The sequence below is a fragment of the Cyprinodon tularosa genome, unplaced genomic scaffold, assembly GCF_016077235.1.
Source record: "Cyprinodon tularosa strain WSP-4 unplaced genomic scaffold, ASM1607723v1 ctg129, whole genome shotgun sequence".
Lineage (NCBI taxonomy): Eukaryota > Metazoa > Chordata > Actinopteri > Cyprinodontiformes > Cyprinodontidae > Cyprinodon > Cyprinodon tularosa.
In genome coordinates, this window is record NW_024038103.1 from 1,163,222 (window position 1) to 1,189,463 (window position 26,242).

Below are 26,242 nucleotides of genomic sequence, written 5' to 3' on the forward strand. Positions count from 1 at the left end.
AGGAAGTCTACTGAAATGTACAAAAACGTTTCTTTGGAACTATTGGGCAGGACTGGTGGGCGTGAATGTAGCATTTTAGAGAAGAAGGACATGGAGGGAAAGCAACATATATATATATATATGTATATATATATATATATATATATATATATATATATATATATATATATATATATATATATATATATATATATATATATATATATATATACATAATCAACATTAACAATGCAAAAATAAGGTACATTTACCAAGATTTTCTTTATTCATCATATAAAGAAGTACATACAATAAAAACTTTTCTGCATCACATTTGTGTTAGCATTAGGGTTAGTATCGTGTGACATCCTTTGTAGAAAAGATGGGTGAACATGCGCTTCACATTCTGCGGTGGTAGACCTTATTGCTTTCAGCCCACAATAGCCACATGCAAGAAAAACATATACACACTCACGCATCTCCCACCCCTCCCACACACATATATGTAGCCCCTGGTTAAAAAAAAAAAAACATTTACCCCAGTCCTTTTTCCGCTCTCACCTTCTTCGTCCCTCCGTAGCCTACAGACTAATAAAAGCTTAGTCTGTAAAAGATTACCGGTACACACATGTAAATAACTATGTAATATGTAAATTATAATGTAACTAATCACCCAGATTACAGATTAGAAATAAACAATCAGAAAACACTGATACAAGACTCTCACGGGTATCACAGGTGTATATATATATATATATATTTATATATATATATATATACATACACTACCGTTCAAAAGTTTGGGGTCACATAAAAAACTTACCTTCCTTTGAGCAGATTGAGTTTCTGGGGCATCATATTTGTGGGGTCAATTAAACACTCAAAATGGCCAGAAAAAGAGAACTTTCATTTTAAACTCGACAGTCTATTCTTGTTCTTAGAAATGAAGGCTAATACATGCAAGAAATTGCTAAGAAATTGAAGATTTCCTACAACGGTGTGTACTACTCCCTTCAGAGGACAGCACAAACAGGCTACTGCGGGTACTATTTAATGAAGATACCAGTTGGGGACCTGTGAGTCGTCTGTTTCTCAAACTAGAGACTCTAATGTGCTTATCTTCTTGCTCAGTTGTGCAATGCGGCCTCCCACTTCTTTTTCTACTCTGGTTAGAGCCTGTTTGCCTACAACATTTTAATGTGACCCCAAACTTTTGAACGGTAGTGTATATATATATATATATATATATATATATATATATATATATATATATATATATATATATATATATATATATATATATATATATATATATATAAGGGCTGCAACAACGAATCGATAAAAATTGACTTTTAAAAGCGTTGGCAACAAATTTCATCATCGATTAGTTGTGTCGCGCGATTAATGCGTCATCCGCCGCCGTCGTCATTGCCGTGGGGCGCCTCCCCCATCCCAACCCCGCTCCCGCAGGAGTCCCTCTCAGCGCTGCAGTCAGAGGATGTTTACCCTCAGCGTCCAGACTGCAAATGTAGCGCGCATGCGCCGGGATTGACGGCGCAAATTGATCACAATAATTAAAATAGCCTGCACTTTGTAAATCGAAAAACGTCGTAACAGGCAACTTTTTGTAAAAACAAATTAACATGGCGCGGAAGCACCACTGTTATGACGCAGCACCTGAAAAGGAAACACGTTGGAGCCTTCAATGGCAGTGAAGAGCATATCCATAATAAAGGCTAGGGCTCTGTTCGAAAACCTAGGACGCATCCTTAGAAGACCGGATTCGAAGGCCGATTACGTCATAGCGTGGCGCCGAGGTCTGGTCGGATTCCAAGAGTCCTCGTTATGCGGCCTTAAAATGCGTCCTTCTTTTTGCCCGATTTGAAGGACGGATCTGATGTATCCTCGGTATTCTTGGATATCCCAGGATTCATTGCGAGACCAGGCAAGCTGTGATCAGAGGAAAGGTTACTTGGCGCCGAACAGTGGTGAAAATTGGAAGTTCAGTTTAATATAATACAAGTCATTTAATAGTTCCGTCTGAGATTAATGAAAAATAGTTGTTTTAATGGTTATTGAGTCAGATATGTGGCGGTAATGTTTGATTTATCTAAAGGTTTTAATCTGTTACTGTGTAAATGGGTTTGGCTGGAATTAAAGGACAGATTCTAATATATCTGCAGGGTGGGGACTATAAATCTGATAGGATTTTTATCTTTTTATTGCTGTTTTGCACAATATGCTTAACTACGTATTTTTTGTTGTTGAATATTAGAGATTTTGCAGATATATTTTTTTATAAATACATTGTTTAGATTTACTTATATCTTTCTACCCCTTTTATAGAATAGAATAGAATAGAATAGAAAATCCCTTTATTGTCCCACAATGGACAAATTTACAGCAGCAGAAAGATTATTGAAAATGGTCACACAAATGTAGACCTTAGAAAAATGTATAAGAATAACATAATAGGGAAGAGTTAAAATATAAACAATAAAATACTGTATAGTGTTTTAACAATATAAAACTGGGGAATAAATAACCAATATGCAGCTATGGACATTTTTACAGTCATGGATATTTGAAAATAGCAGCAACATCAGAGACGTGCAGAATGACAGCAGCAGGTTATTTAACTGACTAAGGTTTCTATCATTACATTTGATTTTATTTGTTCCTGCTCCCGGCTGTTGGAACATTTATTCCATTCTGGATTCTTGTGAGTGTAGTCTTTGTTCACTTCACAATAAAAAAGAAATAAATAAACAGTTTTGAAAACTTCTGTATTCATTCTTTTCCTGCTTTGTGTGTCAAAGTTTACAGTTGCTAAGCAACAGAGCATACGGCGGTAAAACCCGCCGAAGGGTAGACCTGGTCGAATTCAAAGCCTAAACTCTTCCGGTCTCCTTATTTTCAAGGACTTCGAAGGATCCAGTCTAGGTAGACCGCGTCCTTGGAGGACACGTCATAGGTTTTCGAACAGAGCCTAGATGTCTCGTCCGCGCTGCTGGCCCATGGGGGTCGACGTCCGCACGTGGCGGCCATCTTGCCACAGGCAGCTCGCTCATTCGTAACATTGGCTCTGTTCGAAAACCTAGGACGTCTCACGTTCAGACCTTGGCCTTGGTTTCCCAGCTCTAGTCCAGAGCTGCTTGGAGGTTCTCTGAGGATCTGTAGGGTTTGGCTCTGAGGGTCGGTTCGGCAGGTTAGCTCTTCCTGAGCTTTCACAGAGGAGGCACGGGTTTTCTGGAAACACAGAGACAGAGGTTAGAATCCAACCTGGATTCAAAGTCATAGAGATACAACAAAGATCTAGGCTTTAACGCTGACCAACTGGAACAACGCTGCGGCGTTGAGGCAAGGTCTGAAGACAGCTTATATAGTGGATCCTCTGATGATGGTAATGAGCAGCAGCTGTGCAGGAGGCTCTGCTCAGGAGGATCCACGGCGGACTCTGCTGGAGAAAGATGGTACTACTCCAGCTCCCAACAATTCCCCAGTTTTATATTGTTAAAACACTTTACAGTATTTTATTGTTTATATTTTAACTCTTCCCTATTATGTTATTCTTATACATTTTTCTAAGGTCCACATTTGTGTGACCATTTTCAATAATCTTTCTGCTGCTGTAAATTTGCCCATTGTGGGAAAATATAGAGATTTTCTATTCTATTCTATAAAAGGGGTAGAAAGATATAAGTAAATCTAAACAATATGTGTATAAAAATATATTTGCAAAATCTCTAATATTCAACAACAAAAAATAGGAAGTTAAGCATATTGTGCAAAATAGCAATAAAAAGATAAAAATCCTATCAGATTTATAGTCCCCACCCTGCAAATATATTAGAATCTGTCCTTAAATTCCAGCCAAACCCATTTACACAGTAACAGATTAAAACCTTTAGATAAACCAAACATTACCGCCACATATCTGACTCAATAACCATTAAAACAACTATTTTCATTCATTTCAGACGGAACTATTCACAGAGTTGTATTACATTAAACTGAACTTCCAATTTTCACCACTGTTCGGCGCCAAGTAACCTTTCCTCTGATCACGGCTTGCTTGGTCTCGCAATGAATCCTGGGATATCCAAGAATACCGAGGATACATCGGACCCGTCCTTCAAATTGGGCAAAACGAAGGACGCATTTTAAGGCCGCATAACGAGGACTCTTGGAATCCGACCAGACCTCGGCGCCGCGCTATGACGTAATCGGCCTTGGAATCCGGTCTTCTAAGGATGCGTCCTAGGTTTTCGAACAGAGCAATTGTGTTTTAAAGGCGCATGTACTTAAATAACCATAACTTCCTCAATTGTCTAACGATTCTCAAACTGTTTGGTTTGTTAAACAAAAGTCAGACAAAAGTCAGACATGTAGTTATGACACTGCACACTTATGAATAATAACCATGGAATTTCATATGAAAAGAACATTGAATAGAACATACAGGTGCAATAAATATACACATGCACAAGGTATTTATGTTAAATCAATATATGAATTATTATTAAAACTCAGTGTACTGAATACTATATATATATATATATATATTTATATATATATATATATTTATATATATATTTATATATATATACATATTTATATATTTATATTACATATGTATATATATATATGCATATTTATATATATATATATATATATATATATATATATATATATATATATATATATATATATATATATATATGTATGTATATATATAAATATGTATATGTATATATATGCATATTTATATATATATATATATATAAAACATCATCTTTAAGTTGTCCAAATGAAACTAATACAAACTTATAAAAGCTTTGAGTCAACAACAATCTTGTAATACTATTATGTCATATCAAAAGTCTGGCATCTTCCTTTTAATAAACCCAGCAAATTCCTGTTACATAATGTAAGATGTGTTGACAGACCAAATCGATTGGAAATCATGTTAAATTCTGCCTCTTCCACTGATCTAAAGTTGCTGGTTAACGTTAGCAGCTAGCTAAACTGTAACGTTAGCTGGTAACTTACTAAACTTAGGTCTCACTTCGCAGCTTCTTGTTATTAGCCAGCTAACGTTAGGCTAATAATGAAAATACAACAACACTCAGATTATTGTTATTAGCCAACTAATACCTACAACCACATCCACAAAGATTGTAATTTACACCAAAGATTAATTGTCATACAATCGTTATTGGTGTCAGTAAAACCTATGTAATTGACTAATAGTCTCAGCCTTGATAACTTGCGCAAGTAGCCGTGATGCACAACTATGCTGCGCGATTAATTTTTCGACAAGAAAATCTGAAATTTCGGCATGTTCAAGCATCAAGAATAATAGCCACGTTCATAATGTTTGTAAGAAACCAATCTGTTTGTAAATCCGTCAAGAATTCAGTGAGGTAAGAGTATTTGTGTTCGTGCTGATCACTCACCTTACATTAGGTACCACAGAGCACACCAGAAAGCCTGCCTGAGGCAAGATGGCCGCCGGTGATGACGTTTGAGACTCCGCCGTAAGACATCTAGCCTTTATTATGGATATCTATGGTGAAGAGAGCTGATCAGCAGGGTGAGCGACCATGTTTGTTTCGTTCTAAAGTGGGGAAACGTAACGTTTCTCAGGTAGCTCATCTGATGCTTTCCTTACCTTGTTATTAGGTTACAGACAGTGATAAGGTTGGCTACTTATTTTACTTTTAATTTCATTTGAATTAGCTTAAGCAGCGTTTATATTTTCTTTATAAATAAATTAACTTGCAAATTATGAGGGCAAGGCTTTTAAAGTTCAAATCTTCTGGCAAAGATAAAGTAAAGAAGATCCTGCAATTTATGGAAGTAAAGCAGAATAAAATCCTGCAAGATCAGTAATTTGTCAATTAATTATATGCCACATTCCCATGTAAATATCTGTCTTTGGAGGATGTGTTTTTTACCACCCCTAGTTCTCTCATTTTTATTCCAAATACAATTTATAATTTGAATCACAGGGCTATTTTTATCTCAATGGTTAAGTATTTTCTCAAGTAGCAACTTTAACTGCTATACTTTCCTGCCTTAAAAGGCAGAACTCTTCTAGTAAAAAAAAAACTCATTTGTTGAAATGGGGGGACCTATTGTTTGAACCCCTTAGGGGCTTTTAAAAACAAAAATATATTTTTTTGCGCTTTATGAAACAAAGTAGCCTATATTTTGTAGATGTACAGCTACATTTCTCATGTAAGTTTGCGTAGTTTTAGCACAAACATTTAAAAATGCATTTGTATGTTTAAAATACTTTCAAAATGATTTCCACTGTATGTTGAGTCTAAACAGAAAACTTAAAGGGTAAACAGTTCTAACGAAAAGCATGCATAGAACCCTATAGGTGGTCAGGTCCACCCACATATTTCCTTAGAAATAGTGAGTGGTTGTAGAGCAATGCAACCACCATGCACTGCACTCTGCTGCACTGTACCTGCAGATTAGGGCAAATCAGACATACAGAGTTCCTTAATGTTTTACATAAAAAAAAAAAATCCATATTTTTGTATCAAATCCACAAGTATGGCCGAGCTGAACTGTTTTATAATTATTATTTTGGTGCAAAAATGTCTACATTCAGTTTATAAATCTTAAAACTAAAAAAGCAGGAACTGGCTTCTCCTATAGATAGATCAATCCTTTTGTTAAAAATTGAAAGATCAAATGAAGCTTATAGTAAAACAATCCTTTCATCTTTAAAAGTTTGCACTTTTAATCAAATAAAAAATCCAGCTCATAATTTGCTAATTCAAAAACTTTCTAGACTATAGCCAATAGCTGGTTTGCTTTAGGGCTGCAACTTATTATTTTGTAAATCGATTAATCTGTCGATTATTATTCTGATCATTTGATTAATAATCGGATAGCAAAATGATCCTTAAAGAAGATTTTTTAATGAAATTAAATCACTTGAAACTAAAACTTCTCCACTTGAAGAGTTCTGGATAGAACAGGTTGACAGATGAAAGGAAGGGTTTCTTTTTATCTTAAATGCAAAATGTTTACATATTATTTTACAATTTTTATATAATTACTGCTCTAAGTGGGTTTCTCTGTCAGCTAAAGGCATGTACATTATCTCCAGCTTTTCAGATTATAGCATACAATGATGCACAAATACAAATTTCCTGGTTCATACACAGTCCGTTTATTTGGACTGACAGTTACAAAGCTCTAATTCTCAGTCTCATAGAAATTTTGTGGGCTGAGCTGAAAATTGTTGGGATCCGGAGGCTTGCCCACCAGATGACGCCGAGGATCCCTTCTTGAGGGCTTCTGCTGTCTGTTGGGATCCAGAGGCCTGCCCACCAGTGGGCGCCAAGGATCCCTTCCTGAGGGCTTGTGCTCACCTGCAACACCTGTCTCTCATCTCCTCATCAGCCTTGGGCCAGAGAGAGAGAGAGAGAGAGAGAGAGAGAGAGAGAGAGAGAGAGAGAGAGAGAGAGAGAGAGAGAGAGAGAGAGAGAGAGAGAGAGCCAAGCCTGGAATCTGCCCGCCTGCACTCTGACGTCTGTGCCCAGCTCTCAAGAGGGAGGGAGAGCTCATCAGGAATCAGCCTGTCAGCACTCAGACTGCCTTTGCCAAGCTCTCAGTTCTCCTCCTGCCTGCACTCAGCTCAACCTCTGCTAGCCCTCAGCCCTCGGTCTGCCAACTGCCTCTGGACCAACAAGGGTCCAGTGGGAGACAGTGTGTTTGAGTCTGGGGTTCAACTGTCTCTCCTTTCTGCAGAAATTGTATCCATAATTGTGTATTTCAGTTCTTCTATTGCAAAAACATACATTTTATGAACCTGACATCACATACCTTAAGTTTGCCTTAAGTTTTTCAAAAGTCTCGGTTCCTATATAGCCTCCTGATGTATAAAGACATGCATTCTTAGTATTTGTTCAATAACGTCTCTGCAGTCAATTTCCATCATCTGTTTGGTTGTCATATTTAATCTTAATGTTGCTGAAGTTTAAGTAAAGCTACCAGGTTTGTTTATGTAGGCAGTAAACAAGAATCGGATAAAACAGTGATTTTACTAGTCAATGTAATTTTTAAAGCAATCCAAGATTGTTATGGAAACGTTTTTATTAAGCTTCATACTATGCTTTATTTTGTCTGCCACGGCTCCAGGCCAAGATCCAAAGAGACACTGCGTGCAAAATCCAACCGTTTTAAACTACGATCGTTTTTCTTTACAAGAATGGACAAATGATACATAACATGCCCTGACAAAGATTTGAAAGCCAAGTGCCTGAAGCAGAGTGTTTAATCCTGCTGTGAATGTAGGATTCTGGGTGTGGTGTGTTTGTGGATGGATGGAAGGTCCCTCTTTTGCATTGAGACGAATTACATCCTAAAATATTTTGGTTGACAGTAAATTGCTCTTGAGAGCCATGCTCCATACAATCTTATCACATAAAGGAAAAGTCCAGTCAGCAAGGAATAATCAATGGATCATTATTTATACCTAAAACTATTACTTTTGTGGTGATTTTAATGAATTTATCATTAATCAGTAAAAAAATAAAAACAAAAACAATAATTTTCATCACGATCACTGAGTCTGGGACCGGCCATTTTTGCCCAAATATATAGTAACACCTCACTCCTGACATCTTCCATCAGTGACGTTGCGGTGCTGTAAGCCAAACATCATTCTCCCTGCTTAACAAGCAAAATCAATGGGAACTAATAGACACATCTGCAATCAACAACTATTTTTTAAGATTTCGAGAGGACTTCACCATTGAAATTCACGAGAGCTATAGTTAAACTGTTTTTTATTTGTGTTCTTAAAATGCTATTTGTTTTGAATTTTTAAAAGTGTTTTGTTTATTTTTGTTCTATTAATTTTTTTAATGTAAATTTGTTTTCTGAAATGATCATTTGTTTTGTAACTTGTAAAAGTTTTTTAGATTTTGTAATGTTGGTTTGCACCTCCCGGCCACCTTATGTACGGGTTCGTCGTTGGATTGCCAACTGGAAGAGGCAGAATTTGCCATTGAACTTCCGGCCACAGAAAAAACATGTCATATGTAGCAAACATTTCGAAGAAGAATGTTTTCAAGATGACTTGGATAATAGCACATTGTGACAAACACCAGATAAAGCACTGGGACTTGCTCAACAGCCGATTCCGCACCATGACGTCACAAACTGGTAGGTGGCAATAGTGTTTTTTGACAAACACGGATGCCTCCAAATTAAAATGAAAATTACTTTTAATTAAAAATGCTTAACAAGTATTAAACAGTATGTAATAATTTTATATTTAAATTGCTTTCAAAGATTTGAATTCTGAATATGATCGGATTTTTCCTTTAATTAAAATCAAACAAATAAACAATCAAAGTGTTATTTCTTAAGTGCCTCACATCCCATAAAGCATTACATTTTCTAAGGCCATTGCAGTGCATCTTTAATATATTTGTTCAGACAACTTTGCTTGCAATTTTACTCCATCTTTTGCTGTGTGTTTGTATTTCCATGATTACCACTCCTTTCTTCCAAGTTGTTAAGTGGTAGGCTCTCTGGAGGGTTGTCCATATGCCGAGTGAATCAAAGAGGATGGATATACGTATGATGGAAAAAGGGGAGAAAAGAAAAAAGCTTAAGAATCAATTAACATAAACCAGCCAGCCAATTTTTCAGGTTTTGTTTTCTTTATTATAATTTAATAAATTCAATTTTCACTTTAAAGAAAATTAGTGTTGCACGGATACCGATACCAGTTTTGGGGCGGGGGCCCGGTCCAGCACTAAAATGGTGGTTTCGGCATCGGCGAGTACCAACAAATAGTGCACCGATACCATTTTTTCGTATGTCACCTGAACGCAGCCTTCTCTCTCCCGACATGGACTAGTGTTAACTATCGCTATTGGCCCGCTCCAGACCAATAAGGGCGGGCCAATAGCCGCTCTTGACCAATGCCGGGGCAGCTTTTTCATGCAGCGGAAAAACAAACCAGGAGAAGAAAATGTCTGCGAGTACAACAGCTAAATGCAAGATTTGCGACCTGAAAGTTTCACGAGGCAGAGTTAAAACGGGTAGTTTCAATACCTCGAACCTAATCAAACCTTTGAAGTCGAAACATGTGAACGAACATAAAGAGTTCGAGACTACCAAGCGAAGCCAGGAAGGACCGCAGCAACAAACCCTGGTCAGTTCACTTCGTGGGAAAGAGCAGTGGGACGAGAAGAGTGAAGCAGCAAGACAGATGTCTGAGAAAATAACCGAGATGACTGTTCTCTGTAACCTGCCCCTCTCCTTCGTTGAAAGCGTGGGCTTCCGGCTTTTTATGGCTCACACAGTACCTAAGTATAAGGTCCCAAGTCGCAAATACATCACAGGGACGACTATCCCGGCACTGAAAAATAAAGTAACGGAGCATGTTTTAGGAAAGCTAGGGGAGGCAGGGGCCATAAGCTTTTCAACCGACCTCTGGAGCAGCCAAGTCTCCCCGCTTTCCCTGCTTAGCCTGACAGCCCACTGGGTAGACTTGGAAACATTCACACCGAAAAGCATCATTCTACATGCGAATGAATTCAAGGGATCACACACGGGCGAAGCTATTGCAGGAGCAATTGAGAGCATGCTGCACAACTGGAGCATCCCGAAGTCAAAGGTAACGTACGTTTTCTAGTCTAAACTTTGAAAGAAATGCCGCAGTAATTTGCGACCTATGTGTGTGTGTGTGTGTGAGAGAGAGAGAGAGAGAGAGAGACTCATGCCTACGTGTATTATGCGTTGCTATGATGATGGAGTTGTGTGATGTTGCTGCTGTTGTACAGAGATAGGGAGGTCGATACAAATACAGGATGCTGTGGTTAACTTTTATTATAATTACATTATTATTAATAATATTATGCTAATTCTTATTATTATTATTAAAGGTCCATGCCATTCTTCGGGACAATGCAAGCAATATGAAGAAGGCAATGATGGACCTGGGAGTCTCCAGCCTGGGATGTTTCTCACACATGATTCAACTCGTGGTGCACGATGGACTGCTGTCCCAGAAAAATGTGAGCGATGAGCTGGCCAGTGGGAGAAAAATAATCGGACACTTCAAACATTCCCCATTGGCCACATCAAGACTTGAAACTGTCCAGGCAGGACTGGGAAGGCTAATCAAACGTCTGATCCAAGATGTTCCCACCCGCTGGAACAGCACCTTTTATATGACTGCGAGCCTGCTGGAGCAAAAGAGTGCCCTCTCACTCTACGCTGCAGACCACCAGCTCCCAGCAACACTGACAGCAAGTGACTGGACCTTGCTGGAGAAAATCAACACTATTCTGGCTCCATTTGAAGAGATCACAAAACAGATCAGCTTCGCCACCTCCACCATCTCAGAGGTCATCCCCTCAGTCGTCGTTCTGAAGCGTCTGTTGGCCAAACAGACCACAGAGGACAGCGGGATAAAAACAATGAAGGCAACACTTCTAGCAGCTATGGGCACAAGATTCCAGACCGTTGAGGCGGAGCCCTTGTACTCTGTTGCAACCATATTAGACCCACGTTACAAAGACAGGTATGTTAGTTTAATTGTGAGCTGTATAGTGTAAAGTTTAAACATCTTGTGTTAGTGTGCAATTAAATGCAGTGCTAAATAACAACATATATGAGCTAAAAGCTATATTATGCCACTCTGTTTATTTTTTTACTGCAGATACTTCACGAGTGCAGAGAACAGGAAGCTGGCAAGAAGTGCACTGACCCAAGAGGTGGAGAAAAATGAGGAGTCTTCACTGCAGATAACCACCACTGATGCAGCAGAGCCAGCCAGTAAGACCCTCCGGATGACAGCAGAGCCCAACACAAGCAGCTGCTTTAAGGGGCTGTATGAGGAATTCCTGCAAGAGCATGCTGCTGAACAAGGTGGGCCCAGCAGCACAGTTACACAGGTACAGATAGAGACATATCTGGCTGAGAGAACAATCCACCACGTAGAGAGCCCATTTGAGTACTGGGGAAAGAATAAAGAACGATTTCCCTCCCTGGCTACTACAGCTGCAAAGTTTCTCTCCGCTCCCTCCACCAGCGTAGATAGTGAGAGGCTTTTCAGCACAGCTTCTAACATACTGGATGAGAAGAGGAATAGGCTGTCAGGAGATCATGTAGAAACACTGATCTTCCTCAAGAAAAATCTGCCAATGTATCTGAGCTTGAACCCCAAAGACTTGAATCCTCAAGAGGACTGAGTAAACACTACTAAGTGTTGTGTGACAGTTCTGTGACTAATGTGAAATTTTTTTAATTTTTAGTTTCTTCAGTGTGGTTTTTGCAGTTGGTACTTGTTGGGAGGATACTAGCATTTATTTATTTTTATTTTATTTATTTTATAAAATTCTGGCTGCACTTACAGAAATGCACATCAGCCTAAACCTAATTTACAGGAAGAAATTATTTCTCATGTCAGTTCTGATTAATCCTGTTTGTTCTTACCTCAGATACTCATTAATGCAGCTATCTCTCAAATGTACCTCTTATTTAAATATAATTTTATATTCTTACTGTTGCACTAGTATTAAACATGTTACAATTTTATGAAAGTTGCACTATTTTTGCAGAGTTTATTCAATTATTAATATAATTTTACTTTCTTGCACTAGTATTATACATGTTACTATTGTCACCCATTCCAGGTAGGCAATAAAAAGTTGTACTGGATTAAATTTGTATTAGTCTTTTTCCTGCTTCACAAAGGTATCGGTATGGTATCGGTATCGGCAAATTCTGCACAGCCAGGTATCGGGTATCGGTATCGGGGCTAAAAATGGCATCGGCGCAACACTAAAGAAAATCCTTGTGAGGTCTCCTTTAATGTTACCCCACCAAACAAGCCTGATGGACGTAACAGTAGGAACTAAATATAAAAAGCTTAAGAAAAAATGTCACTGTCACATTTCTGTTATTTAGCTAACTTTTGCTTATATTTAGTGATTTTTTTAATATATATATTTTAGTGGGAAAAACTAAATGTTAAATCAATGCCTTAATACATCAATTCTTTGGATTTGTTGCACAGGTAGTATCCTATTACAGCACAACACCAGAATTCACTGAGCTCCTGAGAGTGACCCAATTTTCACAAATGTTTGTAACAACAGTCTGCATGCTTAGGTGCTTGATTTTATACACAATTCGATAATTTAAATGGATGAGTGTTAAAGAAAAATGATTATTTTTAGTCTTTAATACAGTTAATCTTATGGCATGTGTAAAAGGTATGTTGTATACTCTCCTTGTGAACATATTTCTTAATTTTGAACAAGTTTGTGAAGATAACCTGAGCAAATACATGTAGAAACATCGTGCATTTACTTAGAGTTGGACATTCTTGTTCACCCAGCTGCTTTTAGTGTCTGCCGCCATAGATGCATTAGCAAGAGAACGACGGTGATTGTTTTTGAAGATAGATCACAAAAGACCAGCCACTTCATACACACACACACACACACAGTGGGGGAGTTAGTGGTTAGAGCGGTGTGCTTGTGCTCTGTAAAGGCTGCAAGTACCCAGTTGGATCCCCACAGCCTGCACTCTGGTTTCCTGGACAAGACCCTTAACCCCCACACTGCTCACCCGGCACCGCAAATGCCAGCCCACTGCTCTCCAATGGTATGGGTTAAATGCAGAGAGTGAATTTTGTTGCTTTCTACTTGATAATGTACTAACAATACTGTTGAACAGGGCCGTGCAGAGACCACTAAAGGGGCAGGTGCTCAAAAAAAAAAAAAGGGCACATCTTATCGCATTTTAGGACAGAATATTAACAAAGTCACATAGCTTTCAGAGTTTAATGAACAATGATAAATTACAAAATTGTGAGACATACAATCAAAGCTAAGGGAAATAAGGGAAAGAACATAGAACTATGCATAAGTAAAATATTTTATTAGTAATTTCTTTCTGCAGGTCTATTTTGTTATAGGAAAGTATTACAATATTCAAACCTGCAATTTAGCCAAAGATGTAAATCAGAGCTGGACCAGCAGACATATTTTGTCTTTACAGAATTAAACTGTTGCATACAAGGGCACAATGCAACCTTTTAGTGTACTGTAATCTATAAAAAAGAATGTCTGCCTGGTTTACTGTACTGACAGTGGAGATGGAGACGGTCCATTCAGAAAAGCAGAGCTGCTGCATCAAACTTTAACGTGGAACTGCAGAAAAAAAAGAACAAAACAAACATTTTATTATTGCATGTCACCATGAGAAAAGCCTACTCTGTTTGTGTCTTAGTGTATTTTGTAAGTACCTATATACATTTTCTTCAATCTTTCCTCTTCGTTTTTTCTTGTCAGTTTCTCTTTTCTTTTTTTCCTCATTGTCCAACCCAGTCTCATGGGAAAATGTGCATTGTCTCATCTTTTCTGTGTTGAGTGAAGGTCAATGTCTTATTTATTTCAGTCTCTTGCCTTTCTTTTTCCCCCAAACTAAATCCAAGATTATGATGCAAAAACTTATTTTCCGTCATGGTGATTTAACTGTTTAAAAACAAATTTCCAACTTTTAAGCATTTTTGCTATTTTTGTTCTCTTTTGTTCACAGCAGCAGTTTTCTGTTAGCCATGTCTTTAAAAATGTTAATAACCTCACTGTGAATGATTGGCACATCCTTCTCGATTGCCAACAAAAGAAGTTCTGACAACCAATCCTCCTTGCATAAGCTGCGCAGTTTTGTTTTCACCAGCTTCATACATTATATCTATCATATATCTATCATGGTAGTTCTGGATGAGTTCTTTTTCAAGATACATTTACCTAACGCTAGAATAAATGCAATGTACATCATGCAGCAAAGGAAATTAGAAAATCAGACATATATCCATTATGGAGATGATAGGTTTTTGATGGGCGATGTGCCCCTATTGCATAAGTAATACTGAAGAATGTCCTACTATCATTAACGACACAGGGAAGCTTTTTAGTTATCTTGCTTTGCTAGCAAAGTCATTAGCTAGCAGCTAGCTCATAGCACAAGAACAACAGCCTAATGTCTGTATGATAAAAATACTGAATCGATAGATAAGAACAGCTTTTCCTCACCTGGCTCTCTCCTCCCGCTCAGTAGTTCTTCAGAGAAAGGCGCGCCGCGTCCTATACTTTCCTCTGTGTAAACCGCTACTCTTTGCTAAAGTAGAGAAATTATACAACGTTCAAAGTTTTCCGTTGTCTGACAAGTAGGAAGCCTACTCCAGTATTTTCACCAAAAATTATGTTTTTTAATTCACAAAAAAACTGTTCTGTAATCATTACAGAACAGTTTTTTGTGAATTAAAAAACATAATTTTCAATGTAAAAGACTAAAAGCACAGAGTAAACAGTGTTTTAGATCAAACAATACTGCATCATCCATTGGGCTCATTTGGTTTCACTTACATGTCTATTCAGGTTGACATTGGAGAGGCGGTGCAGACTGAAGACATAGCCATCCGTCCGATCATGGTTGATCTTGCTTAGGGCCAAATGAGCAGCGGCCACAGTGTAATGTGGAATGTTCGCTACCTTTAGCTCCGCAGTTAGCCGCCTTATCTGACTGTGCGAGAGGCAAGTGCGTCGTCACTGGCAAAAGGTCAAAGGTAACAATGTGACTGGAGGGCTTATTGTATTGTTTTTCTTGCCAAAAAAAAAGATAATAATAATAATTTCAGTACAAGTGTCAAATAAAAAAAAAAAAAAAAAAAAAAAAAAAAAAGGGGCCAAAAGGGCAAATTGGGATCATGGAGCAAAAGGGGCAGGTGCTCAAGCCCCCTTAGCCCCCCCCTCTGCACGTGCCTGCTGTTGAAATCTATTCTATTCACTTCAAACCCCATCACAGTCTCCACACAGAAGAAAAACAATATAAAAACTTCTGTCTAGTGCGACAAGGGTAAAATTTCACTTGGATCTGCAACAGCATGTGCACAACAATTCATTTTAACTTGTTGCCAGAGAGAGCAAAGTGGAAAACCGCAGTAAATTTTTATTCAATTTAAATCTAACCCTAAATCTAATTTAAATCTAATATATATATATATATATATATATATATATATATATATATATATATATTAGATTTAATTTAAATGTATATACTGTATCTTTGGTGTTTTATTGAAATCTTAAATCCCAGGCTTAACTTTTATGAAAATATGTTAATTACACCCTCAGTCCATCCATGTAGGAAGAAACAAACTATAATGAATAAAATGAGAGCAACCTACTGATTTGAGGAAAAATGAAATAATGCAGGAGAACTAAGACATATCTGTTTAGTAAATAAACAACCCTTTATTTAAAAATAAAAAAGGACTCAACTGATAAGTAGATAAAATAAAAAAAATCAGGTTTTGTTTTCTTTATATATATTAAAGTCTAAGTTTAAAAAAAAAGTATTATAGTTTGAACAGAAAAAAAGAAAAATTTAAAAATTGTCAAAACTGGATAATTTTATATATATATACACACACACACACACACACAACCCGCTTCCTGCTCTCCTCTATCTTGCAGCTATTATTTCATACAAATGAAAAATTAAGAACTATTGCGGCTTCCAAACAGATCCTTTCAGCCGCTGAGAGTTGGGTCGGATCCTCATCTGTTGCCCTATTTGTGACACGCTTAATAATTTATTGTTACAGATACACGCTGACATCCAGGATGCTTTTTGTTTGGTTTATTAGCATGAGCTACAGTTATGACAGGGCAGCAGGGATGATTGTAGCAAACAAGGTCTAACTAAATTACGGCAGCCCCACCCTTACTCTCTCACCAGTGAGACAGTTGAGTGCGTAACTATACACATACTTCCGTGGTACACACACCCACCTCCATTTGAGTCTCCACTTCCACAACACAAATTCATAGTATGGCACACAATGCACCACATTTGTCTCCTACAAGAACAGATAAGCTGATCATGGCTTGTCTACGGTGAAAAGAAGTAATTTACTTTTGCTGTCACCTTTTATTTTGGAAACACAGGAAGGAGCAATCAGCTAAGTGAGCTTAGTGCTTGGAAAAAATATTCCATTCCTTTTGAGACAGCATGAAAATTCAGCTGAGTACAAAACATATAGAGGAAAACAAGAAAATTGACAAGAAGAGAGGGACAAGACGTAGAACAAATAATGTATGTCTATTCGATTAAAAATTCTGTATCTGTTTTATGTGTTGTCTTTGTAGGTTTCAAGGGCCACCTGCCTGTCTTTGCCTATAGGGCCCGAAATTTCCTAAATCTGTCCCAGATAGATAGTTTTTTTTCCTTCAGTAGCTTTTAAGTAATATGACACTATGACAAAAACTCTTTGTGAAATTGTTCTAGGCAGCACAGATGAGGCAAACTCATTTAATTCAGTTTAAAGTCTTTTTCACTTTTTATTTTATTTTTTTTTAGGATTTCTTGTTATTTTTGTGTTCTCTTTTTTTTTTCCCATGGCCGATTTTTCTTTGTCTTTTTCTTTTAAAATTAAGAGCACACAGCCGGGGCAACAGTGAATTGGTTTAGATAAAAGCCAGTGCGTGTTTATCTGTTTATTATAATTATTATAATTATAAGTATTATTATTATTATATTTTTCTTTATATTATTGTGGCAAGATGGCGGTGTATAAGGGAAGGAGAACCTGATACTAGCAATTTCTGATGGACCAATAACACCACCTTGGGAATTTCACCCAAAGAATTAATTTTAAAGGCAAGATACGTAGATCTACGTACCTTCTTCTACCATAGAGAGAGACAGAGACGTGGTTATAATTTAAAAAAACAACAATTCTTTATTTAAACATGGTTAAAATGACAGGTCTTGTTAAAATATACTACCCACACACACAGGAAGGCAAGGGGAGAGCCTGATTCAGGTGCTGAGGCTTACCTGATGGAGTGGGTCGAGGCGAAGTGAGGAGTGATCCCAGTAGATAAACCAAAACAAAAAGGAAGGCACCCCAAATCACTTGTGGCAGTCACTACACACATGCACTCTGTAAAACAATGGAGGACTGGAAGGGGGCGGCACTGCACACCAAAAAGGGAAGTCTCCACCACCAGGACACCAGGAACCACCACGTCAGCTCTCAGCAACTGAAAAGACAAAGAGGGGCATAAGTCGCTTTTCACACACACACTATAAGGGGGGAAAAAAGGAATAACCCAAAAAAAACAACAACATTAAGAGTCACAGGAACAATTTTAACCCAAAATGCAATTCCCCATGGACTCAGGCAACCCAAATAACTGAATCAACTCAGGATAAGAAAATTAATACCGGGAATAATAACAGTCAAGAACCAGTCCAGTAAAAGAGGTTGAACAGTCATCACATACAGTAAGCAGCCCTTTGAATAATCCAGCCCAGCCTATGCTGCTGGATGAGGGCAATTTCTGCTGCAGGCGGGCTCCAAGTTTAACCAGCCACGATACCGGCTGGTTAAGGCGTCTCAGACCGCACCGCCGTGGTTAAACAGAAGTTGGGACCGAGATGGAGCCGCAGCTCAGGCATCCGACTGCCGTGAGCTATAAAAGCGGCAGCTGAAACGTGTCAAAGCTGTGTTGTTTCTCCCAAGTTAACGCCGCTGGAATTCTCCAGATCACCAGGCCCCACACAGACCTGTCAACAAAATGTTACTACTTTGTGTAGGAGCAGGAAGTGAATGTGTCAGATTGTCATACAGCATACATACCGATCCGGCTACCAGAGAAATCCCACTGAGGAAGAGGACGGAGGCAAAACTGCCGATTACGGCCAGGTTTGATCGACAGCGCTGATCACGAGCGCTGTAACCGGGAACGTCTTGTCTAACAAACCACCAAACATGCACATCAGCACCACAATTATCCATTAAGCGCACTAGCAGCAACTGCAACCTACCTGTGCCGTTAACAAGCAGCCGAGGCAACCCGGAAGCAAAGCGGAGGAACCAGAGGAAGAGAGTAACAGATGATGCCACCACTCCCCTTTTATAGGGTGCCCTCCAGAGGCAATTGGCTGACACTGCCCCTGCAGCCAACACCCATGCCTCCAGGAGCATGAGGAGATGTCCTCCTGCTACATTATTATATTTATTTTTTAATCGGCGAAATCCATATCCACAGCTACTTCCTACACCCAAGTAAGAACAAACGAAAGTTGAGACCACAGGGCTGCGGGTTGGTGGAGGGATACGCCCTAATGTGACGCTTTTCAGTAATTCAGCTCGTGCGTCTTTCCCAGGACAGAAAACCTAGGACGTGTCCTCCAAGGACGCGGTCTACCTAGACTGGATCCTTCGAAGTCCTTGAAAATAAGGAGACCGGAAGAGTTTAGGCTGTGAATTCGACCAGGTCTACCCTTCGGCGGGTTTTACCGCCGTATGCTCTGTTGCTTAGCAACCGTAAACGTTGACACACAAAGCAGGAAAAGAATGAATACAGAAGTTTTCAAAACTGTTTATTTATTTCTTTTTTATTGTGAAGTGAACAAAGACTACACTCACAAGAATCCAGAATGGAATAAATGCTCCAACCACCGGGAGCAGGAACAAATAAAATCAAATGTAATGATAGAAACCTTGGTCAGTTAAATATCATGCTGCTGTCATTTTGCATCTCTGATGTTGCTGCTATTTTCGAATATCCATTACTGTAAAAATGTCCATAGCTGCATATTGGTTATTTATTCCCCAGTTTTATATTGTTAAAACACTTTACCACTGCATGAAAAGTGAGATTTTCGTCCCCGTAAACTCCCGCAGATCTCCCTGATTTTCGTCAGTTTCCGACAATTTGCAACCCGCGCTTGTCCGCGTTTGTCGTGCCACAAATTGTCGGAAACGGACTCTGACGTATGTGGAGAGTGATCAGCTTTACTAATGGCCCTAATTAGCATATGAATGCAGCAAACCCGCGCGGCTGGCAAGGTCTGGCTTGAATAACCTACTCAGTATTGGCTGAAACCACTATTCTCAAACAAGTAAAATCGCTTCTGATTGGCAGCAAAACCACACGTGGCCACGCCAGGCTTTAATTTTCTTACTGAGTATTGGACGGAACCACTTCTTTTTAAACAAGTAAAGTCGCTCGTGATTGGTTGGCATATATATATATTTACATAAAAATTTGCATATATATATATATATATATATATATATATATATATATATATATATATATATATATATATATATGAATATATATTTATTCATTCATATATTTATTCATTCATATGCTGTGTATTTATGTTATCCTACACTACTACACAATTATTGGGCGACCATCAAGGACATGAATGATTTTATACAGGAAATGAACATTTGCCAGGAAGCTGTTTATGCAAAGAAAGAGCTTTATTAAAACACACACAACTATATACAACGCGTATCCAAACACATGCGTATCTAAAAATTACAACTCTGTGAACGGTCCGTTTGCTTCCTCGGGGTTGGAGGTAACTGGCAGCATTCCCTCCGAGGCAGGTCCGATGTGCAGACGCCTGCTGTGCGTGGCCCTGTACTTCGGCATCGCTTCTAACCGGGACTGCAGCTTAGAGACACCGCCAACGACGTCATCTTCTTCGTCGGACATGAGGCCGACGGTGGCGGACTTCCAGAGTTCCACTTCCTCATCTGCTAGCACACTCTGCATCGCTTTCAGCAGCTGAAAAAAAAACAATGAATCAGCGCTCTGCATATGGACACAACACATCTGTCAATGCACCTGAAAAATAGTCACCAAATAAAGTCTTACCCTCTTTCTTCTGGCCCGACTCAGAGCTCCTCACGCAACGTGTTGGCTGGCTGCGTATATCTGAAGCTCCTGCGTACCGTCTCAAAATACGTCTTACAGGCAGCTGGAAAATAATTAAAGGAGAGTGGTATGAATAAAAATATCAAATGCAAGTCACAGTAACAAGGAAGGAGAAAACATTAAAACAAGTCACTTACACACAATGTCGTCTTTATCAACATCGTGCAAATCTGGACTTGCTGATATGGCTCCGAGCAAATAGGAGGTCTGTGAAAACAAAATGTACAGCTATGATCGGTATCTATCCGTATCCATTGCCTTTTACCGCAGAATGAAAGCATATTCTTTAAATCTTACCCTTGCTCCGGTTCATAGCGCCTGCAATTAGTCTCCGAGTTGTGAAGACGGCGTACTGCTTCCTGTGAATCACAAAAAATACACTTTAATAAAGCTTGTTCTTGCAAGGCTACTATTAGCCGTAGCTTTAGGCTAGGCTGTTATTAGCCGTAGCTTTAGGCTAGACTGCTATTAGCCGTAGCTTTAGGCTAGGCTGCTATTAGCCGTAGCTTAGGCTAGGCTGCTTTTAGCTTAGCAGGCAGTAATTGAATATATATTTACCGCTAGCATCTCTTCTTTGAGTTCGTCTTGTTCGATGGAGAGTCGCCATCGCGTCCAAGAGGAGTTTTACCCTGAAATCCCACATACTCCGCTCCAGACCGCCTGAACAAAGCAAAGCATACATCCTCCACTGTGGCTGCAGACCGCGCAGACCGCTGCAGAGTTTCTTGGAGATCGTAGAGAGCATGCGCGAGATGAACCAGGGTTTCCGCGGATCAATAAAAATTATTAAAAAATCATTCTTTTTTTTTTAAATCAAGGCCTTAATTGGCACTAAAATTATTTAAATATGTTTATCGAAGTATTTATAATTCTTTAATAAAAAATGCTTATAAAAACAATTTCGTCAGATATATTATATCGCTCCAGGCAGAGAAAAAGCTAGAGGATATATATATACGTATATATGTGTGTGTTTACATACATACAGGAGTCATGGAACTCTGCTTACAGCTCCTTCATATTTCATGTACACTAATAACTTGTGTACATGGTTCTTGTTGATGGCATTAAAATCATTTCTAATAGCATTAAAATAGCATTAAATTAGAGTCACTCATTCCTGTATGAACCCTGTGAGCGCTTAATTTAATATGACATATTAAAAAAATCCCACCATCATCCAGCACATGTTCAGTTTCTGCCCAAATATATATATATATTTGTAGATTTTTGTAACGGGGATAAGGATAATTCAAAACTTTGATTAAAGTTTAAGTCCCTCGGTATAAAATAAATATTTTGATGGAGATGAGAAATCTGCTTCCTCGTTGGTGAATAACCAATAGTTTGGATCCAATCATTTAAATAAACGGTGTTAGATTTTTTTTGTATATATAAGAATTGTGCTATAATTTCTAGTCACCGATCTGTTGCTGCTATATTTTAATTTGACGAACCGGAATTTGTTGATGTTCTTTTTCCTGTTTGGTGCGATTGCAATTGCGGATCTTGACCTGGCCGGACCTTATGACCACAGTGTACCAATCTTCTGATGGCTACTTCCAACAGGATAATGCGCCATGTTATAAAGTGAATCATCTCAGACTCATTTCTTGAAACTTTTCCACTCAAGTAATTGTGAATTGAGCATATTGACAGACAACATTTTATTTTTTATCTTAAATGCAATTTTTTTTTTTTTTATAATTACTGCTCTAAATGTATTGCTCTGTCAGCTAAAGATCTGTTTTGGTCTCTATACTTTAATTAAATAAATCAATTCAAGCTAAAATGTAAGAGGCTATACTGAGCCTGATCTCTTTGTATCAGAGATTTTCTTACCTTTTAGAAAAATGTCACTTGGAGTAAAACCCCCCCTGCAACCCTGATTTGCATTTGTATACCTCACAGCATGTTCATTTACATGTTAAAGCCTCCCCTAGAATTCCATGGGGGGGAGGCATGGGGGGAACCGGTCTGCGCCAGGTGACGTCAATGTTTACCTCGGGCGCGGTGCATCGTGGGAAAACCACCATATTACGTGGAAAGAGGAGATAACCCACACGCGGCTGTTCTTTCGGCACAATTATTTACCAGAAATGACACGATCGTGTTGTGTGAGAGGCTGCCAGTCCCGGTGTCGTGCCAAGGTAGTTATCCCTGCGAAAATTTTTATCCCCTCGTCGGGAGCGCGCACGGAGTAGGAAGAACAGCCCGACTTAACTCCGCTTCAATTCCAACGTGCAGAACTTGAAATGTGAAAGGTTGTACGTGTATGAAAGTTGAACTTTACTGTTTTATTTTTTTACTTCACATGTTTTAGCAGAATATCGCCAGTGATATTGATCTAAAACTAATAATAAAACACAAACGTTTGCTTGAAAGCTGGTCGCTGACAGCAGTGTCTACTCCTCCCTCTGAAAGCAAACAGATCCTTGTTCTTTTCCACACGTTCATTAAAAAAATCTCTCATTGCTTCACAGTGTCCAAATGTTCTCATCTCATTGAAAACTGTTGTAAACCATATACTTGTAAAAAAAAATGAAATAGAAAATGGAGTGCACGTGTAATTATTAAAGACTATATGCAGAAGGAAAATAATTTTTTCCTGGTTGAAATTTAGTACTTAAATCTATATCTGTGTTTATATTAACGTACAATTTATCTATGTTGTACTATCCTTTATAAACAGTTTGTCTTCTAACATCAGCCGTTTTATTTCATCCCATTTTGCCACAATTGGCAATATGGGATGAAATAAAACCTGCTGTAATCTGTTCCCCCTGTCTAAATCAGACAAAAAAGGTCCCAGTTTTTCCATTTTTGGCTTATAAACATCTTTTATGATGACAACTAACCTCTGAAACTTTGGAGTTGATTTACCTTTATTTCTTAAAGTTACAAGGGGGGAACAAATTATAGCAGGCCACCTGCCATAATCTGTTCCGCCTGTCTAAATCAGGCAAAAAAAGGCCCCAGCTTTTCCATTTTTGGCTTATAAACATCTTTTATGATGACAACTAACTCCTGAAACTTTGGATGTGATTGACCTTTATTTCTAAAAGTTATAAGGGGGAACAAATTATAGCAGGCCACCTGCTATCTGTTCTCCCTGTCTAAATCAGGCAAAAAAGGCCCCAGCTTTTTCATTTTTGGCTTATAAACATCTGTTATGATGACAACTAACTCCTGAAACTTTGGATGTGATGGATCTTTATTTCTTAAAGTTATAAGGGGGGAATAAGCATTTTGGCTTATAAGCATCTTTTATGATGCTTATAAGCCAAAAATGAAAAAGCTGGGACCTTTTTTGCCTGATTTAGGCCCCGTCCACACGAAGACGAACCCTGGCCTAAACGCACAAATTTTTCACCAAACCAGCCTCTCATCCACACGAAGCCGGTGTTTCGGGGTTCTGTAAACGATCTTTTTTTTATTCAGCCTTCAGAGTGGGAAGATTTCGAAACGCCGCTTTCGCGTTTCCATCTTTACACTCTAACCGCATTTTTTTTTTTTACACGCATGCGTCATAGCTTCGCCTCTAAACACGCATGCGCGACCAGTATTACAACAACAATGGCGCCGTTGCTGCTAATGCTACTCACCCTGCTGTCGGGCTTACAACAGAATCTTCCTCTTCTGGAATATCTCCAGGAAGAACAGAGCAATATCGACGACATAGTTCAGTACCTGAATTTGACTTAACCACGAAAATGGACCCGCAGGGCAATCATGTATAAATATTAGTGCGCATGCCCAACATTTCGTCGCTTATTTTTGCTTTGGCACCACAGCGCCACTTACATGCCTGGCATACATTTTGCAGCGTTTTCATGCATTCGTGTGGACGCTCAGATTTATTTTACGTCTCCGTCTTTACGGCAAACGTTTTGGAAAATATCAGCGTTTCGTGTTCATTTTGACTTCGTGTGGACGGGGCCTTAGACAGGGGGAACAGATTACAGCAGGTTTTATTTCATCCCATATTGCCAATTGTGGCAAAATGGGATGAAATAAAACGGCTGATGTTAGAAGACAAACTGTTTATTAAGGATAGTACAACATAGATAAATTGTACGTTACTGTAAACACAGATATAGATTTAAGTACTAAATTTCAACCAGGAAAAAAATATTTTCCTTCTGCATATAGTCTTTAATGATTACACGAGCAGTCCATTTTCTATTTCATTTTTATTACAAGTGTATGGTTTACAACAGTTTTCAATGAGATGAGAACATTTGGACACTGTGAAACAATGAGAGATTTTTTTAAGGAACGTGTGAAAAAGAACAAGGATCTGTTTGCTTTCAGAGGGAGGAGTAGACACTGCTGTCAGCGACCAGCTTTCAAGCAAACGTTTGTGTTTTATTATTAGTTTTAGATCAATATCACTGGCGATATTCTGCTAAAACATGTGAAGTAAAAGAATAAAACAGTAAAGCTCAACTTTCATACACATACAACCTTTCAAATTTCAAGTTCTGCGCGTTGGAATTGAAGCGGACTTAACTCGGGCTTTTCTTCCTACTCTGTGTGCGCTCCCGACGAGGGGATACAAATTTTCGCAGGGATAACTACCTTGGCACGACACCGTACGGTTATTTCGCATTATGCTTACTTTTTTCCATATAGTCAGAGAAACAAACTCAATCCTTTAGTCCTTCGTTTAGCTATGCTGCGGTTGTTTACACTACGCCTTTTCCACCAAAAATGGCGTCTTAGCAACAAATGTCACGTGACTGACGGAGACCGATTTTCAATAATCTTTCTGCTGCTGTAAATTTCCCCATTGTGGGACAATAAAGGGATTTTCTATTATATTCTATAAAAGGGGTAGAAAGATATAAGTAAATCTAAACAATGTATTTTTTAAAAAATATATCTACAAAATCTCTAATATTCAACAACAAAAAATACGTAGTTAAGCATATTGTGCAAAACAGCCATAAAAAGATAAAAATCCTATCAGATTTATAGTCCCCACCCTGCAGATATATTAGAATCTGTCCTTAAATTATAGCCAAACCCATTTACACAGTAACAGATTAAAACCTTTAGATAAACCAAACATTACCGCCACATATCTGACTCTATAACAATTAAAACAACTATTTTTCATTAATCTCAGACGGAACTATTAAATGACATGTTTTATATTAAACTGAACTTCCAATTTTCACCACTGTTCGGCGCCAAGTAACCTTTACTCTGATCACGGCTTGCTTGGTCTCGCAATGAATCCTGGGATATCCAAGAATACCGAGGATACATCAGATCCGTCCTTCAAATCCTATCGTATCCTCGGTATTCTTGGATATCCCAGGATTCATTGCGAGACCAAGCAAGCCGTGATCAGAGGAAAGGTCACTTGTCGCCGAACAGTGGTGAAAATTGGAAGTTCAATTTAATATAATACAACTCTGTGAATAGTTCCGTCTGAAATCAATGAA

At 38.4% G+C, this 26,242-nt stretch overlaps 1 protein-coding gene across 1 annotated transcript; it reads left to right on the forward strand.

Moving 5' to 3' along the window:
- The first annotated feature begins 9,991 nt into the window (after window positions 1-9,991).
- Window positions 9,992-12,751, forward strand: LOC119777939 (zinc finger BED domain-containing protein 4-like). The gene is made up of 3 exons (XM_038276949.1): window positions 9,992-10,639; window positions 10,908-11,548; window positions 11,687-12,751. The coding sequence occupies exons 1-3, from the start codon at window positions 9,992-9,994 to the stop codon at window positions 12,216-12,218; spliced, it is 1,821 nt and encodes a 606-aa protein (XP_038132877.1). The 3' UTR covers window positions 12,219-12,751.
- The last annotated feature ends 13,491 nt before the right edge of the window (window positions 12,752-26,242 follow it).